Below are 20,135 nucleotides of genomic sequence, written 5' to 3'. Positions count from 1 at the left end.
TATGTGAGGGGCCTGTGATGAATCAAAAGACAATCAGCATATGTGAGGGGCCTGTGATGAATCAAAAGACAGTCAGCATATGTGAGGGGCCTGTGATGAATCAAAAGACAGTCAGCATATGTGAGGGGCCTGTGATGAATCAAAAGACAATCAGCATATGTGAGTGGCCTGTCATGAATCAAAAGACAATCAGCATATGTGAGGGGCCTGTGATGAATCAAAAGACAATCAGCATATGTGAGGGGCCTGTGATGAATCAAAAGACAATCAGCTTATGTGAGGGGCCTGTGATGAATCAAAAGACAATCAGCATATGTGAGGGGCCTGTGATGAATCAAAAGACAGCGTATGTGAGGGGCCTGTGATGAATCAAAAGATATCAGCATATGTGAGGGGCCTGTCATGAATCAAAAGACAATCAGCTTATGTGAGGGGCCTGTGATGAATCAAAAGACAATCAGCATATGTGAGGGGCCTGTGATGAATCAAAAGACAGTCAGCATATGTGAGGGGCCTGTGATGAATCAAAAGACAATCAGCATATGTGAGGGGCCTGTGATGAATCAAAAGACAGTCACCTTATGTGAGGGGCCTGTGATGAATCAAAAGACAATCAGCATATGTAAGGGGCCTGTCATGAATCAAAAGACAATCAGCATATGTGAGGGGCCTGTGATGAATCAAAAGACAATCAGCTTATGTGAGGGGCCTGTGATAAATCAAAAGACAATCAGCATTTGTGAGGGGCCTGTGATGAATCAAAAGATGAATTGTAAGGCTTTTTTTGTGACCCATGAATCAAATATTCACCTGCCTTTACAGACAAATTGTAAATTTTGTAATGACCCCTGACCCAAATGAAGAGCAATGTAACTGATCTCTCTTCTCAAAGATGACGTTTTGTCACCAGAGATAGCTTTAATTCACTGGCAGATGGATGAACCTATCAAACTATACCTGTCAAACCAGCACAAAAGGCAAGTTCCATTTCTGCTGCATTAACATTACTACTTTAGCGAATAAATTGCTTTGACCTTCTACTTTCAAATTGATATTGGCATTTTTAGTTACATTGACAATGTCACTGGTGAGTAAAAGTGAGATAAAAAATGTGTGCACATTGATTCTCATATTCCTTTATCTAAACAATACCTTATTCATGAAGCAAAATTTTGCATAGACTGAGTGCTCACTATATATACACTACATTGACCAATTAAGGTAGAGAGAAATCATTGCTTGATTAGGAAACACCTGGCTACTGACCACAGTGCAGCTGACCATTACACGCATTACATTTATAGAGAAAATTTGCTGTGGGGAAATTAGAATGACCATTATGAGCAGGTGACCATTATATCAAAGTGACTGTTAGGACAGGTTTGACCATGGAAAATTTGCAGTAATATTTCAGAAAGTAATTTCATTTGATGGATTTTAACGCTTTGGAGAGATAGGCAGGGCAAGGATTCTATTTGCCAGAGAAGGACAGTTGTGGCAGAGGAATTGATTACAATAAGGTTGAAACACTGCTTTTTGTAAAAGTAACAGAATATGTCCTTTTTTAGGACAAAGTTTTATGACTATTGTCTTAAACTAAGTAATAGAAAAGAGTAAAAAGCAACAAGCTTTGTGAAGTTTAAAAAATAATTTATTTCCCAAGAATACAAAGTGAAAAATGTAAAAAGAACTTACTGTATTGCATAAATCCTAAATAATCATAGAATTTGTAGCACTTCTAACACAAAGTCCTAATGATTAATGTTCTGAATAAACTTTATTGGAATCCCCCCAAAAAATAATCCAATGCTGGAAGTGTTGATATGCCTGTGATGGCCTGTGTTGTAGTGATGTGCAACAGTCTTGTTGAACAAGAATATAACCTTATTTGAATTTCTCTATAACATCGTAGTCTTTATTTCCAAGAATTTTATTGTTTGAGCACTTTGTATTTCCAGAGAAGAATAACTTGAATTAAATAATTTGAATAAATAAATTCCAGCCCTAATTAAATACTGGATACAGCAACGATAAAATTGATTGAGAATTTACCTCAAGTGTTAGAAATTCTTGGATTATTTGGGATTTATTTTGCAATATTGTAAGTTCTTTTTACATTTTTCACTTTGTATTCTTGGGAAATAAATTATTGTAACAGGATCCTCATGGTATATGTCATCTCTAAGATGGAAATAAAATATCTTCCCTCACTGCATAATTTGTAGTTTCAGACTAAATTTATCAAAGTAATTTCATTATAAAATTAAATCAATTTGTCATCTGCAAGCTTCATTCATGCCATACATGCTTTAGAATCGCAGTTTCGAGAACACGTTCTCTTGATCCATCTTTTTCTCTTATTTGCTACGTTTATGCAGATTTAAATCTAACTTGCTTTAGCTCATTTTATTATCATTTTATAAAAGTGTTATTAAGTGGTTGTGATATTTGTTACAAAAACAACTAGGGTGAGGTTTAACATCTGAAATTTATACAAGGGCTGAAAATAACCAGGTCCACTAGCCAACATGCAGACTAGCTGCACTAGCACTGAATCCAGCTGGGTACAACTTGATTTGAAAACATGCAGACTAGCTGTACTTGCATTGAATCCAGATGGGTACAACTTGATTTGAAAACATAGACTAAGTGCACTTGCACTGAATCTAGCTGGGTACAGCTTGATTTGAAAACACACAGACTAACTGTACTTGCACTGAATCTAGCTGGGTACAACTTGATTTGAAAACATGCAGACTAGCTGTACTTGCACTGAATCCAGCTGGGTACAACTTGATTTGAAAACACAGACTAAGTGCACTTGCACTGAATCTAGCTGGGTACAGCTTGATTTGAAAACATGCAGACTAGCTGTACTTGCACTGAATCTAGCTGGGTACAACTTGAGTTGAAAACATAGACTAAGTGCACTTGCACTGAATCTAGCTGGGTACAACTTGATTTGAAAACACACAGACTAGCTGCACTTGCATTGAATCTAGCTGGGTACAACTTGATTTGAAAACATGCAGACTAGCTGTACTTGCACTGAATCTAGCTGGGTATAACTTGATTTGAAAACATAGACTAAGTGCACTTGCACTGAATCCAGATGGGTACAACTTGATTTGAAAACATGCAGACTAGCTGCACTTGCATTGAATCAGGCTGGGTACAACTTGATTTGAAAACATGCAGACTAGCTGTACTTGCACTGAATCTAGCTGGGTACAGCTTGATTTGAAAACATGCAGACTAGCTGTACTTGCACTGAATCTAGCTGGGTACAACTTGATTTAAAAACACACAGACTAACTGCACTAGCACTGAATCCAGCTGGGTACAACTTGATTTGAAAACACGCAGACTAGCTGTACTTGCACTGAATCTAGCTGGGTACAACTTGATTTGAAAACATAGACTAAGTGCACTTGCACTGAATCTAGCTGGGTACAGCTTGATTTGAAAACATGCAGACTAGCTGTACTTGCACTGAATCTAGCTGGGTACAACTTGATTTTCAAAACATAGACTAAGTGCACTTGCACTGAATCTAGCTGGGTACAACTTGATTTTTGAAAACACACAGACTAGCTGCACTTGCATTGAATCTAGCTGGGTACAACTTGATTTGAAAACACGCAGACTAGCTGTACTTGCACTGAATCTAGCTGGGTACAGCTTGATTTGAAAACATGCAGACTAGCTGTACTTGCACTGAATCTAGCTGGGTACAACTTGATTTGAAAACACACAGACTAACTGCACTAGCACTGAATCCAGCTGGGTACAACTTGATTTGAAAACACGCAGACTAGCTGTACTTGCACTGAATCTAGCTGGGTACAACTTGATTTGAAAACATAGACTAAGTGCACTTGCACTGAATCTAGCTGGGTACAGCTTGATTTGAAAACATGCAGACTAGCTGTACTTGCACTGAATCTAGCTGGGTACAACTTGATTTTCAAAACATAGACTAAGTGCACTTGCACTGAATCTAGCTGGGTACAACTTGATTTTTGAAAACACACAGACTAGCTGCACTTGCATTGAATCTAGCTGGGTACAACTTGATTTGAAAACACGCAGACTAGCTGTACTTGCACTGAATCTAGCTGGGTACAACTTGATTTGAAAACATGCAGACTAGCTGCACTTGCATTGAATCTAGCTGGGTACAACTTGATTTGAAAACATGCAGACTAGCTGTACTTGCACTGAATCTAGCTGGGTACAACTTGATTTGAAAACATGCAGACTAGCTGTACTTGCACTGAATCTAGCTGGGTACAACTTGATTTGAAAACACGCAGACTAGCTGTACTTGCACTGAATCTAGCTGGGTACAACTTGTTTTGAAAACATAGACTAAGTGCACTAGCACTGAATCTAGCTGGGTACAACTTGATTTGAAAACACGCAGACTAGCTGCACTTGCATTGAATCTAGCTGGGTACAACTTGATTTGAAAACACGCAGACTAGCTGCACTTGCATTGAATCTAGCTGGGTACAACTTGATTTGAAAACACACAGACTAGCTGTACTTGCACTGAATCTAGCTGGGTACAACTTGTTTTGAAAACATAGACTAAGTGCACTAGCACTGAATCTAGCTGGGTACAACTTGATTTGAAAACACGCAGACTAGCTGCACTTGCATTGAATCTAGCTGGGTACAACTTGATTTGAAAACACGCAGACTAGCTGCACTTGCATTGAATCTAGCTGGGTACAACTTGATTTAAAAACACACAGACTAGCTGCACTTGCATTGAATCTAGCTGGGTACAACTTGATTTGAAAACATACAGACTAGCTGTACTTGCACTGAATCTAGCTGGGTACAACTTGATTTGAAAACATACAGACTAGCTGTACTTGCACTGAATCTAGCTGGGTACAACTTGATTTGAAAACATGCAAACTGCACTTTCACTGAATCTAGCTGGGTACAACTTGATTTGAAAACATAGACTAAGTGCACTTGCACTGAATCTAGCTGGGTACAACTTTACCTGAAAACACACAGACAAGCAGGTTATAAAAACCAAGCATGCTTATCAAATGACTCGAATACTTTTTTAAAGGCATCTCAATCTATTGCAGACATGTTTTTCGAATGTGGAGAGAAAACATTGTTGAGCAGAGGGAAGAGAAAAAGAAGGAGAATAACGCTAAAGACCATCAGAATAAAAACCTCTTGTTGAAGGTAATACATAATGCATACCTAAATCACTGTTATGTTCATGGTTTACCAGTTTTCATGGTTCTCATCTGTATGCTAGACCTCAGATTTAAATATGCCACAAAATACGAACCGCACTGATTTTCATAAAACCCATTTGTGCTGATGGTAAAGCATCCCTGGAATGTGTGCTTGTTTGAATACCAGCTTTTTTGATAGTGCTGTAAAATATATATCATGATACATTTATGAACAACAAAGAACAAAGGAAATTTATTGCTTTAATTCACTTGCATAACGTCATTAACTTAAAAACTCTAATTTCATTATCTAATTCTGTAGTAATAAATGCAAAATTATGGTATTTGCCATATATACTGAGACACAATAAAAAGAAAAGTTCCTGTCCCAGAACTTATGGTGAAACATTTTTTTTTACCTAGGTCACATGTCCCAAGACATGCAAAACAATATAAATTTGTATTGAATTTACCACACACACACTTTACATTGCAATAAAATAGATAAACAAAATGCTTATTGGATAATAAAAAGAAAGAAAGTAATCTTGTATTGTTATCATTTATTTCTCTTTTTTCATCATGAGCATTAAAGAAAATATATCCACAAACTAGCGTGTACATCCATGCTGTAGCATGTACATCCATATTGTAGCATGTACATCCATGCTGTAGCGTGTATTGCTTATGTTTGATAACACAAAACACAATGTTCATTGAAGTGAACATTGAGAAATAAATCGTGTTTGGTTATACTCAGAGGTTGGAATATGCTATCAGACTGAAAACTGGATCCAACAAAATCGCAAATGAGAGGGAAATAATCATCCGATTGCTTGAAGACGTCTGCCATTCACACTTGACAAGGTGTTAGGTGCAAAATAACCAAGATTGAATAATATCCAGGTCAATTATATGACAGTATTTCGCAACTAAAAATCATTATTTAAAGTATTATTAAAGCAAGTTATCGCCATGTATACTATTTACCAGGAGACATCATGCCCGTTTGTATTAAGTATAACCACAGATGCCAAGCAGATAGAAGCCCGGGTGTTGAATAAACACAACTGGCAGCAAGCAGTAGACTCATTGTTTGAACTTAACGATAGGACATCAAAGACGAAGGATATCTTTTTTTACAAAGCAAGCTGACCTTGGAAGCCAACTTGGGATACTTTTAAGCCATTTTTTTAAAAAGGATATCAATACAAAGGTTATTTTATTACAAAGCAAGCCGACCTTGGATGCTGTCTTTAGATTCTTTTAAGTGCCGATTTTGAGCTTTTTTATTTTGAATATACAAAGTTGGTTGAGATATAGAAGCTAGCTTTGGTTCCTTTTCACCGTTATTCACTGGAATTTTGAAAATAAATTGAAACAATGGAACAATTTTTAAAGTGACACAATATCATGCTTTATGAGTGGACATTAAAGACCCAGTGTCACTCAGAAGATTTGGAGAAAATAAAGTCATTTAATGAATTTGTGAAGGTCAGAAGAGATGATTTTGTCTACAATATGATCATAAACATGGGTGAAATTCTACTTTGATCTCATTCCTCGACAGACTGATGATAAGATGGCGGTTAAAAGTGTGAGAATTAGTGCTACTGGTGCAGATTTTTAAAAAATCTGACTTTAGTCCTTGCAGTTCCTGCTTCAGTAGATGTGTTGTCTCCAATGATAATTTTTCATGGCATGAGAAAGCTAAACAAATATTCATGCCCTGAAGATGGTACATTCAGGAAAAGGGTTGTGCTGACGAGATGATGCTGCTGCAGTGGATTAAAGAGTTTTATCTCAAGTACAGTTTTGTATTTTTTAAAATAAAATTTTAGTTGGAGTGCATTTTTCAACATGTAATTTTTGAATGATTTAAAAGGTGTCCCACAACTTACAACTTGAAAAAAATGATTTGTCCCAGAACATACAGCACACACACAAAAAATGACTTTGAAAATTATTTTGTGTTGGCCCAATAAATACGGTGTTCCAACATAAACTGTAAATACTGTTGTTAGTTTGCTTCCTTCCAACAGCACTTATTATCTTATTACCATTTATAATAGTTACTTACTAAAACTTAATGCAATCCAGTGAAATTAGGAAATACATGAAAAACATAACAGTATTAAAGTTTAAGAAAAGTAAATGTCAGTCAGTTTGCACCTTTTTAAGCATCGTATCCCTGCATAACATTGGTCACTGTTTAACCTAAAAATATCTGTTTAAAAAAAAAAAACACAGTGCTTGGATCACAAAGCATATTATCTAATGTCAGATACTGTTCCATACAGAATAGATTGATTAGTGTGAAGCTGTACATGTGCTTGTTTATTCAAAGTCATTATAAAAATTACAGTGAAAACATAGAAAGTACTTCCTTTTTAATTTCCAAATTCCATGATTATAGTATAATCAACTACACTTACCGGGAAGAAAAGAAAAAAAAAACCAGATGAAATAGGATTTATAATTTTAATCTTCTTCATTTTGAAAAAAATGCAGGTAGTTAATAAGTTAATTCTCATGTTGAGAGATAAACTTAATAAAAAATCAGTGACTTTAAAATAAAATAATTTCTTTTAAAATGGTTATGCGCTAGGCAGATATATTGTTAGAATATTCTTCACATTTTGTAACAAAATGTACGAAAAGAGACGAAGAGTAGCATGAATTTTGTTAATGACAAGAATTGATTGCTTTAATCTTCAGGTGTTCAAATCCTGGCACAGATATTCAGCCACCCATGCCTACAAGAAGTCAGAGACATTACAGTGGGTTCAGACATCCAGGGAACATCTTCAGAAAAGTACTAATAGCATTTGAATCTTAAGTTTGTATAAGTTACGATATGTTGCAGGTACCAATATGTGTGGTGTGACAAAACATTTGTCAGGATTCGGTAATTTTCTGTTTGAAATTTGTACACGTTTTGTGTGTGTGTGTGTCTTTGTATATTTATCTGAAATGCACACATAGGTATTTGAGGTTTTTTTCTCCAGATTTGAATTCAAATAAAAGGTTACATGATAATGACCCAGTTGGTCCATATTTCTTTTATTTACTTTAATCAACTGTAACTTGTGAAAACAGGTTTTGTCGGTACTGCAATTTAACTAATTTAATGTGGAAAACCCGATATCCTAATGAGCAATTTGAGCATAAGAAACGACACCATTTTCTTTAAATTTTGCCATTGCAATTACTGTTGTTTTATGCCGCAAGTTTTTCAGAGAAATTCTGTTTTCTTTACCCATCCAGTTAACAATACAAATATTCTGATTGGTTGAGGAAAACAGTTCCCATGTGACAGAAAAGCAGAGCAGTTTCCCAATTACAATACATATGGCAGGTTTGAATGAGTGAGAATTATTCTGCTTCATAATGCCTAAAAAGTGAGAAGTGGTTTTCTGACTACAGTTATTTCAGAGAAGTAATGGGCAGTACATACAAGGCATACTGTACGTGTTGTCATAAGAATGTTGAAAATGGGGAAATATGCTGAAATTGCAGTCAAGGGAGAAGCACAAAATATTTGTAAAATCTTGGTAATCATAAACTTTAGAAGTTTCTTCATTGTGAAATAAAATCCTATTCAGTGACAGAATAAACTTATTAGTATAAAATGGAAACAGATAATACAGCAGCAAGTTTATGTGACATTCTCTGTGTACATTCATTCTTACAGTGGCATACAAGGTATTGCTGGCTTTGTTGAAAAAGAAATGATTTACTGAAAGCAGAAATCTTACTGTTATAAATCGCATGAAAACAACAAGCATATGTTTCCTGATAGCAACATTGCTAACAAATGTTATGTGTTATGAGAAAGACTTATTTATTTGTGTTGCAGTGACAAAAACACATTGGTAAAAGGTAAGATTAATTTGTTTAATTAAAAATGGGTGATGATGTCCTAAAAAGTCCTTAAATTTCAGTTTGAAATTTCTGTACAAACCTTGCCACAATAATGTGTTGAAGGTACCATTAAAAGCCAAGCAGACATTATGCATACCTCTCATAATGGCAGTGCAACAGAATGGAAACACAACTGTATTATTCACTTGAAGCATAAACGAAACTTTCCAAGACTAAACCTCTCTGATCCAAAATCTCCTTTAAACGAAATCCTGTTCCTAGACCCAAATGATTAATGTTTTTATTTCAGTGATCTTTATACTGGTAAACTCAAACCCCATTAATCTGAAAACCAAAAGAAATTTTCAGCCCTAGATGTCAATTTTCACTATAATATTGAACTCCATATAACCACAGTCTTATCAGAGCATGTGTGCAGCCAGTAGTCTTGCAGCAACCTAAAGCCGTGCAAAATTAAAATGAAGAAAAAACATTAGGTCCTTGTTACCACACGTTTTATTTTAATAAGTGACTTGCCTGTTGACATCTGGTCAAAACCTATAAACAGTATTCATATATGGAAGGGCATCTGATCATACCTGATTCTTATGGTGAAAATAGTAAACCCCAAAACCCCAAAATGTTTAATTTGGTCTCGATAGCAATGTTAAGAGGTTTCACACCATGAACATATATGATCGATACTGTTCTATTATAGTCTACTAAATATGACTTATTTGACTGCAAACCTGATTTGTCCTCTTACATAGTAAGCCTAGTTGTCTCCCTTGGCTTCAACACTGTTGTGTAGATTAAAAGAACCTTGTTGGCAGACTAGGACAATCTATTCTGAGGGAAAAGATTATGTTTGGGTGGTGCTTGCTGGTTCCCATGTACAAATCTTATTTCCTGTGGGTTAGATGTGGAGGTTCGTTCACGTACTCACTGCATGCTATTTATCTGGTGGAAGCTCTACTAGATTTGAACAGCCAGTGTACGATTTGTACGATGTGCGTTGATGATGATGTTTAGTTAATGTCACAGTAGTAGTGCATGAACTTGTATCCATTGGGCATGGTAGATTGATCTTGCCCAGTGAAAAACCCTTGATCACTTTGTTCAGTGTGAAAAGAAAAGCATATACAAGCATTTAACAAATCATATCTGGATAGCAAAGTGGTCTTTGTGGTTCATGGGTTCATCTTTGTGGGGGTTTTTTTTGTGTGGGTAGATCCTGGGTTTGGTTTGTGAAAACAGATTGAATCATTCAACCATGGTCAATATTTTTCAGCTGGATTTTCAGTCACCTCCAGATATGAGAACACCTTATGCCAAAATCTGAGCTTTTGAGAGGTCTTAATGAAATACGTGGAGATTTAAAATCATTGGAGAACAAATAGGCTTTACATTGAAATAAACCATCCTTTCTTTTTCTGCAGAATGTCTGGAAATGTACTTCAGAAAATGGAAAGATGCACACAGTGAAGCCGTTATTCTTCACATAAAGGAACATAGGGCAAAAGATCACTTTGCTCAGATCACCTACAGGAAGGTTCTTCAGTCCTGGAAAGATTTTACCAAACTTTCTATCAAAAAAAAGGTAGGAAAAGTAAATCCCAAATCTAACTCATTTGAGCCATTTTCTGTACCAAGTTATTCAATACCATTCATTATATTCCTTTGAAGACAATGTAAATCTTTTAAAGCAGAAAAGAAAAACAGTATTTAATTCAATTAAATGTAAATTTAATGTACCCAGAAATACGCTATTCTGTATGTATTTTAAACATAACATAATTGTAGACCAGCTGACGTTAAGATGGTCTAACGATTTATGATTCTTAACTTTATTTTCACTAAATGGAAAATTTGTGGGACTGTTTCACATTTTTACAAATTGCAGGTCTAGGCCTTCAAGTCATGAAATTCAATTATTGCATTTTTGCCGGAGATTTTCATTCTTACACTTACCTTGCATTCAATTTTGGCCTAAGTGTTTTAAAAATAAAAACCTTTATGATTTGTATATGCCAGTCATTTAAACTTTGTTAATTTGAGTTCAGTATGAAACATTAGCAATGAACCAGTTGTCTAAACTGTTCATATACGCTTCTAAGTCAAACAGAAGTTTCTTCTTCAGACACAGTACCTGATCATAATTTATAGTATGTAAGCAGAACATCAGCTACCTCACAAATCAAGCTCTACAAAAGGAAAATTACATTAATTATGTGTTTTGGTTTCTTTTAGTAATAAAAGTGATAAAACATAATCTGCCTCCAGATACTTAAGTCATATAAGAATTGTCTCCCCTTGGGAAAAAGGGCTTGACACCAAATCCTGTAATTCACATGTTACTACTTCTGCTTATGCCTGTTCCACACACTGTAATTAGAGTCCTTGCAGATACCTTAGTATTTTTCCATTCACAAGTTTTGGCCATCTTTGGTTGATTTCTCATCACACTTAGGGATACTCCATTTACTTTCTTACTATACCACTCCGGTGGCCTAGTGGGTAGATCATCCATCTCGGATGCAGGAGGTTGTGGGTTCGATCCCTGGCCGAGTCGTACCAAAGACTTATAAAAATGGCACTAACAGCTACCTCGCTTGGTGCTCAGCATCAAGAGGTTAGTGTTAGGACTGGTCTGCCTGGTGTCAGGATAATGTGATTGGGTAGGACATCATGCTAAATGTCTGCGGCATGATGTCCCAGTGCTAGACATCACTATAAACTGCCACACTGCAGACATCATAGCGATATGACTGAAAAATTAAAGCTACATTAAAAATCAAAATCACACACACACACACACATACTTTCTAACTTAACCTTACTCTGTCAGCTTTTAGATGAATATTTTGCAATTCATTTGTTTAACATACAATAGGTTATCTGACATTATCTTCCTAATTATCTACTACAGTGGTAAATACATCTCACTTCTTGACCTTTTATTATTTATTAATTGATCATTTATTCTCAGTAATTAGATCATTTTTCTTCCATTTATTGCATTTCTCTTTGTCCACCACTGTGTAAGTCAGGTACAAAGCCCCTTCTTCAGTCTGATGATATCCAGTGTACGATGCCCCTTCTTCAGTCTGATGATATCCAGGGAAGACTTGGCCTATTCATGCATCCATTCAAGAAGTCTTCAGTTTCTTACTCCAGACTTGTGTCCTCCAGTTTTCTGTCTGCGATCATGTATAGGATTCCTGCAGTGGTGTACCTCTTAACCAAGAAAAACTAGCTTTTATTCCTTTTCAACCTAATGTAGACCCCATCACTGAGACACTATTTGCAGACATTGCTGGAAACCAAGTTTGAGCTTGGTTAATGTACTCAACAAGACAACTCAACTCTAATTCTCTAGCTGCTGCTATTAACTTCCAGCTCATGGACATTCCTGTCCTCAGCCATCTTGCTCAAAGACCACTACAAGACAACCCTCAGCTCTAAATCTTTGTATTCCAAACTTCTTTCCATGGTCACAGTCAGTTAAAGGCCACCAAAAGTCATCGTCTTGCAGGCCTCCAAACCCAGATCTTGCCATCATTTTCCAGGGGGACCAAGGAAATGGGAAGGGCCACACTAAGGCACTCCTGACATAGAAATCCTCCTCCAAACCTTGCTCTTATTTATGGGCCCAATTTTGGAGCATGAGAGAGCATGGCATAGGAAGGGCAGGACTAATTTTGGTCCATTTCCTCTCCCACAGAAAATGATGCATGCTCATTCTGCCCTATTGTGACATCCTGGTGGGTGGAAGATTTAATCTTACCATAGACACTGTATTCCAGAAAATGCATATGCACCAGGATTCCACTTGAAATTAACAAGAGCATGCATAATAAAGATGGAGACCATGAGTTTGATTCTCAACACCGTCCAAGAAGACCCTGTAAAGTCAGCATACATCTCCAAGAAGTGTACCTTCATATTTCCAGTCTTATGTTTTCCAGGAAATTCCAAAAGCTTGCTCCCAAGGTTGCTGTCTTAAGGATCCAATTCATGTTTACATCAAACTACTACCCAGACAGTGTCCTCCAAAAACTCCAAGTGAGTACCTTTTTGTACAAACACATGATATCCCTCAAGTGTTCATTTCAACAAGAGTGGATCTGGTTTTATTATGCCCCAGCTTTTGATCCATCTAGACAGTGGGTTTGCTTCCCTCAGGATTGTGCTATGACAATTGCCCTCATGTTCTTCCTCCCCTTGGAAAGTTGAATATCATCCTGCAAACCCCTCAGCATAGCCATGGATCCTCATGCACATGATGGTCATTCTTTCTCAGGTGCTACCAAAGGTATGCCAACTAGACCAAACTATCAAAGCTTTGGACTATATGATTCTCCTTTGCTGCAAATGGAATGACTTCTTGCAGCTCATGGCATACGTTCTTTTTCAGCACAAGCCATTGGAAATCTTTGATTCACACAGATGTTAGTTCAAATAGTGAGTTGCGTTTAGTCCTTACAGGAGCAGTCCACACATAAGTCTTCTGGAGATGAAAGCAACTTCAAATGCCTCTTGATTATGGAAGGATGTGTGATCTGAAAAGGGCATTCTGATTGCTTCTGACACCGTTGCTTTTGTCAGTTACCTGCAAAGGTAAGGGAAAACCATGTCCTTAGATTTCAGTCTTCATCTTTGGGATTCTCTCAGGCAGTGTCATCTTTGGGATTCTCTCAGGCAGTGTCATCTTTGGGATTCTCTCAGGCAGTGTCATCTTTGGGATTCTCCCAGGCAGTGTCATCTTTGGGATTCTCTCAGGCAGTGTCATCTTTGGGATTCTCCCAGGCAGTGTCATCTTTGGGATTCTCTCAGGCAGTGTCATCTTTGGGATTCTCCCAGGCAGTGTCATCTTTGGGATTCTCTCAGGCAGTGTCATCTTTGGGATTCTCTCAGGCAGTGTCATCTTTGGGATTCTCTCAGGCAGTGTCATCTTTGGGATTCTCTCAGGCAGTGTCATCTTTGGGATTCTCCCAGGCAGTGTCATCTTTGGGATTCTCTCAGGCAGTGTCATCTTTGGGATTCTCTCAGGCAGTGTCATCTTTGGGATTCTCTCAGGCAGTGTCATCTTTGACATATTCACATTCATTTGACCACATCCATCATGCTCTTCATCCCAGCAGACTTGCTGTTTGAAAGAATCCAGCTATTCATGATCCATTTCCTCTTCCCCTCACCCTCCCTCCCCAGTCTCTGGCTAAGTTTGCACCTATTGGGGTCATCCCATACCAGACCTTTTCCAAATGAGGTGAAAGTTATAGTCATCCAGTCCTGATCTCCCTTAACTCATTACCTCCCTTCACTCAGATTTGTCAGCCTAACAGTTGGTGCTAATTCTCTGATCTCAAATGATCATTTTGGATATGCCCATCTCCAAGCCCCTGGAATTCTATAAATCATATGAAAGACATCAGAATCATGTCTCCTCTTCTCAAGCAGTTAAAGTCTTGGATCAACAACCTCCTGAATCAGGCAGTGGAAATTACCATGGAAGCCCTATCTTCTCCACATCTGCTGAAATGACTGCACCTGCAGGTTTTCCATCCCAATCCAGAAATGCTGAATCAGGGTTTCCATCCCAATCCAGAAATGCTAAATATGCATGCCAAGCTCTTGTCAGTTAAGCCCTCAGAAAGAAACAATTGGTGGACAGAATTGTACAATCAAGATGGCTGTCCACTTTAAAAGCCTATGAAGGGAAATGGAGAGTTTTCTCCAAGTGTATTGACCAGAAAAACATTTCTGCTTTAAAAGCCTCAGTACAACAAATAGCTAACTGACTCCTATGGCATTTCTAAGAAAAAAAGTTAGCCCCATGTCACTGTCAAGTGCTGTTATTCAATGATCTTTGACACATTTCATCATCATGAAATGGAGGCCAGAGGCCAGAATAAAATATCTCTGATCTGCTTCCTATACACCCTAGCATTAGCAGGCAGTGAACTTTATTGGTTCAGGCAAACTATCAGCAGTTCCACTGCTCTCTTATCATAGCCCCTGGTTCCACTACTATAGTTCAGTTTCTTTTATCTTAGACCTTGGTTCCGCTATGATAGTTCAGTTTCTCTTATAACCTCTGTTTCCACTATGATAGTTCAGTTTCTCTTATCATAGCCCCTGCTTTCATTGCTGTGGGAAAAGAGTCTTTCATTTTGAAGCTACTAATGTAATTGGACCCTTCTTTCAATCAAGGTTCATTGTCAAGATTCCACCTTGGCACTGAAGTGAAACCTGAAATGTACTTTGACAGTCAGAAGAGGAGGAGATAATATTTCTACTTAGGATCTAGCATATCTGCTCAGCCAACTCAAGACCACATATATTTCTAATTCTTACTGGTTTATGATGTTAAGGCATTTGCCACCATCATAGCATTCAAGAGAAACTGCTCCATGACTTACATCATTAAAGCCATGAAATTGAGGACTGATCCATTTTCAAGCCTGTTATCTGTGAGACCTTTCATCGCAGTGCCCAGTTTGACCTGGTGGGACCTGTGTCAGCTGTGCATCTGGCTAGCTTTCCTGGTCCCTCGACACTTTTCATTACAACATTGGTTACTCTTCTTTCACTGGCTATCAATAGCAACAATTTATTTTTGTCAAGACTGCATCTATTTATTCATTAAGTACTAACCCTAAACTGTATCTCACAGACACTTAAGAGCTGCACATATATTAGGAAACCAGAGCCAGAGCCAGAACTGGGGTAAGGGAATTTAAGTCCCTAAACCATCTACCTATTTTCAAATCATGTAATATAATCGAAGCTGATGGAGCCAATGTTTGGAGCAAAATTTTTTTTTTTCTTTCATAATCCTTACCCAGTCATAATACAATCACCCTCTCTCAAGCCTTCCCCACAGATACATGAACATTCCTGTTAGAACATGCAGTTCCACTAAGTCCTTCTATCCAAGTAAGACCACTGTCATTAAACTTAAGTCTTGGCAGCAAACACTTGGTGCACTATTTTAGTGTTCTAATAATGTTGTTAATGTTGTTAAAGGAGGGCAGAATTTATGAGGTAATGGAGGTTCAGCTAACATAGAATAAACATTTTACACTAAACTAGGTAACTTAAGTTGCTGTGATGCTTTTAAAAAAAGGTTTTCTGATTTGTAGGTGAAAAGTTTTCTTACAGGTGTTTTGAAATCTTATTCTAATGTGAATATATTTTTGTAATTCATCAAGTAGTTTTAATGCCATGCAAGAGTCAATCACTTTTAGAGTCATAACTTTTATGTGAATGCTGTATCTTCCTTCTCCTCCCTTCATCCTTATTCTATTCCTCCTCCTCATTGTCATCATTCTTATTATCTTTTCCTTGTCATCATACTTATCCTCCTTTTCCTTATCATCATACTTATCCTCCTTTTCCTCTTTATCATTATCAGCAGCAGCATAATTAACTGAAACAGTAATAACTTCAGATTTACTTAACACTTCAGCTCCTCAATGGACAGTGTAAATGGTTCCATAATGTACGCCTTACTGCAGAGACCTTCATTCGCTGGAAGCATTTCTATGCAGAAGCTTTGGAGATGAAAAAGAAAACTGACTTGGCTCTGTGGCACTGGAATCTTGTGCTGCTGAAAAAGGTAGGATGGTATTGATAATTTATTCTTAAATAGTCTAACTAGATTACTGCAATTTTGTCACATCAGCATTATTTGAATATCAGAAGTACATATGCTTCTTGAAGAAAGGTTTCTCCTTCGACTGTATTCCTCAAACACAAATAAGCTTTGTTACCCTTGCATCCAGCTATCCCAGAAAGACTCAACTTTTGTTTTTCCTATCTATAATATGTAAATGAAGAAACTTTTACTCATTACCTCCCTTTACCAGTTCAAGATTTTGCTTGAATACAATCATCCGTTTCCAACACTTTCTCAATGAATCCTTCAATATCTACATTGTATCCATTCTTCAAATGAGTGTGGTGACATATTTTGTTTTAAGGTGTTTGCCAGGAATGTTAACCTTGCACATGATTTTTTTAATAACTTTTCATATTTTTCGAAGTTGGTGGACTTCATTATTTTGACTAGGTAAGTCACATGCCATATTGGTAACCTATATTTGCAGATTCTATTTGCACTGCAAGCACCAGTTGAATTTTTATTATATGAGCTAGTACATATGATGTACTTAATGGGTTTTTTATTGCCCATCTTTTTCTAAATGTAAGACATCCATGGTTATCAAGACAATCATATCACTTGCTTGTTTTTATGAAGTGTACTTCAACATCACCTTGTAATATTTGCAGTTTCTTGTCAGTTGTTGTTGTTGTGGGGTTTAATGCCATTTTTCAGCACATGATAGGCTATACATGGCGGCCAGTATTAATGGTGGAGGAAGAATCCAGGAAAACCCTGGAAAGAACCACCGACACACAAGAAGCTACTGGCAAGCTTTCTCACGTACCCACATTGATTGAATCGGAGACTTGAACCCATGCAGACAGAGGTGAGATGGCAGTGATCCGTAACGGAGAGTGCTTTAGACCACTCGGCCACTCTTGTCAGAGGACCTGGTGTTTGGTCCTGAGTAAAAAGTCAGAAGGTGAAAGAGAGAAAGACTAAATCAAATCATCATAGGGCAACATATTAAACCTACACCTGAAATTGTTGTCAGTCATGAGTATAGCAGGTGATGTTCCATAGGTTCTTTTTTAAAGAGCTGTCAGCTACTGTCACATCTGGACAGCTTGAGGTGTAGACTTGGTGGTGCTCAGTGTGTCTATCCTAACCTTTCTAGTACCTTCTTGGAGTTGCAAATCAGGAGGTTAATTCAAGAACAACTATACAATGATTTTGGGAGATTTTGCTTCCCACCGCTTTTTTTGGCTTTATCATACTTTTCTGTCTTTGCATCTTCCTGATCTTATCATCAATCATCATCACATGCTGCTGTTTTGGTGATTTGCCTTGCAGTCTAGCCCTCAGGCAAGCTGGAATCAGTCTTTTCTACTGGCCATTTATATCATTCATTGTATACAGATCTATATGGGACTGGTGTCACTGAACCATCCATTTTGCAGACCATTCAACGGTCCAGCTGCCTGGCAAGCTGGCCTGCCCCTCTTCCTTTCATTGAGCCTTTCATAAAATCATCATTTAGGCCTTTGTCCTGGGGGAACATGTAGGTTTGATTGCGCTACCTTCAGGACAGCCAGAGTCCAACTTCATTGGCATAGTGGTATCACCCTTGGATAATAGTGGTATCACCCATGGATAATAGTGGTATCACCCATGGAAAATAGTACAACTACATCCATGCCACTTGGTATGTTGTATGTGGACATGAAAGCTTTACCAGATAAGGACAACCCCCACAGTGTGCAGACAACATTAATCCGCCTACTATCTCAGATCCTATCTTGGTCAGAACAGAATTTAGTTTTAAGGCTACATTGGAAGAAATTTATATGATCTTGACACCATCTGAAAGCACACCACAACAAAACAGAAATATAAAATTGAGGCTTCAGTAGACATTGAGGATGAGGAAGAACATTTCTCATTTCCCCTTCTCATAGAGTCAACAAAAATCTGAAAGATTTACATTCTTCTCTCTGACAAAAACGAGCTTTTTTTCAGAAACCTTGTATCAGAATCTTATTTCATACTCTAGTATCAAACAGACTTGGAAGCATTCAGCACTGATATTCTGATTGTCAGTTAGAATACTGCGGCAGTTCAAATGTCTACAAAGTCAATCAATGGTTGTTTTTTATGCAATGTCAGAGTTTGTGTGGAATATGGTAGCAACATCATGAATTCTTGACTTGGAGTCATTGGTGAATTTTCTAATATGAGGAAACACATTTCTGCATTGCTGATGCATCTCTATCCATCCAGCATCATGCAAGTTCCTGTGATTTTTCATCCAGAGAACAATTTACCAATTTTGAGTCATGCCTTTCATCCTTAATGAAAATGGTCAACTGTGTGGTTTCCATGTTCAGGACTTTCTCCTTGGCATTGATTCAGGTGTACTTATATAACATCTTTCAGAAACACAGGGTAAATTCTTTTCTGCTACAGAAAATGAATAGCCTTGTCGCACTTTTAACCTGCCTAAGCTTTGGGGTGAAATGGGAGAAGTCAGTTCTCGTGCACTCCTAACACTTTATCCACCAAGGTGTGGAATTTCTGACCCATCTTTTATGTCTCCCTCAAATATGTATTGCATGGATTATTGAGCTCTCATTGAAGATCTCAGTTAGGAAGTGATTTCTGCAAGAGTTCTGCAGCTTACTCAATACAGGATCGGATTTGATTCCTCTTGGCTGCAATTATACATGCCCTTTGCAGATGGCACTGGTGCTTCCCTTTCCCACTTATCTAGATAAGTACATTATGATCTTAACAATGATAAAACAGTCCCTGTGTCAATGGCAGGAAGGCAATGGCTTACAGCAGGACCCTGAACCAGAATCCATGGCTTGTGTGGATGCCAGTTTTTATAAACTGGGGGCTAACCAGTTACCTTACTTCATTGGGGTAAGCAGCAACAGGAGGCTGGAGCAGACAGCATTAAGTATTAACCTTCTTCTGGCAATGAAGGCTCTGATACCTTTCATTGTTGGAGAGACCAACTGTGATCTTGTAATGTCAGTGTTTTGCAAGACGTGCAATTCGTGTTTCTGTGTTGCCTTTGGAGGGCGCGATGATTGTCGTCGACATCTCCAGTCACAAAATTAAGTTTTTGATCTTACTGTTTATTTTTATGGTCTTAATTGTATGCTGCAAATTGTAATTTCAGTGCCATTATGATTATCTTATTGCAAAATTAGGACACATGGATAGATCGGTTAAATCAGGACACACTAATAGATCAGTTAAATCAGGTACAGTTGAAAAAGCGACAATTGAATCGATACATCTGCAGACAATAAAAATAATAAGACGTCATTATTATTATTATTATTATTTAGCCATAAACCCAAAAATGTACTTTAACAATTTAGATCTTTCCTAAGAACTACATCTGCTTGCCTGAGATATATAGTAAGATCAGGAAGAGAAAT

General features: G+C 37.5%; 1 protein-coding gene across 2 annotated transcripts in view; it reads left to right on the top strand.

Moving 5' to 3' along the window:
- The window catches only part of LOC149795664 (uncharacterized), a 154,210-nt gene that overhangs the window by 102,891 nt on the left and 31,184 nt on the right, over positions 1–20,135 (top strand). For both annotated transcript variants that reach the window (XM_089965505.1, XM_089965504.1), the window contains exons 20-23: positions 5,112–5,214; positions 7,929–8,025; positions 10,514–10,674; positions 16,546–16,695. In XM_089965505.1, the coding sequence (XP_089821631.1) occupies positions 5,112–5,214; positions 7,929–8,025; positions 10,514–10,674; positions 16,546–16,695 (511 nt within the window). The remainder of the gene's footprint in view (positions 1–5,111; positions 5,215–7,928; positions 8,026–10,513; positions 10,675–16,545; positions 16,696–20,135) is intronic.

Source organism: Sinohyriopsis cumingii, chromosome 7 (genome assembly GCF_028554795.1).
Source record: "Sinohyriopsis cumingii isolate HCF-2022 chromosome 7, ASM2855479v2, whole genome shotgun sequence".
Lineage (NCBI taxonomy): Eukaryota > Metazoa > Mollusca > Bivalvia > Unionida > Unionidae > Sinohyriopsis > Sinohyriopsis cumingii.
This window is presented reverse-complemented; position numbering and strand designations above follow the sequence as displayed.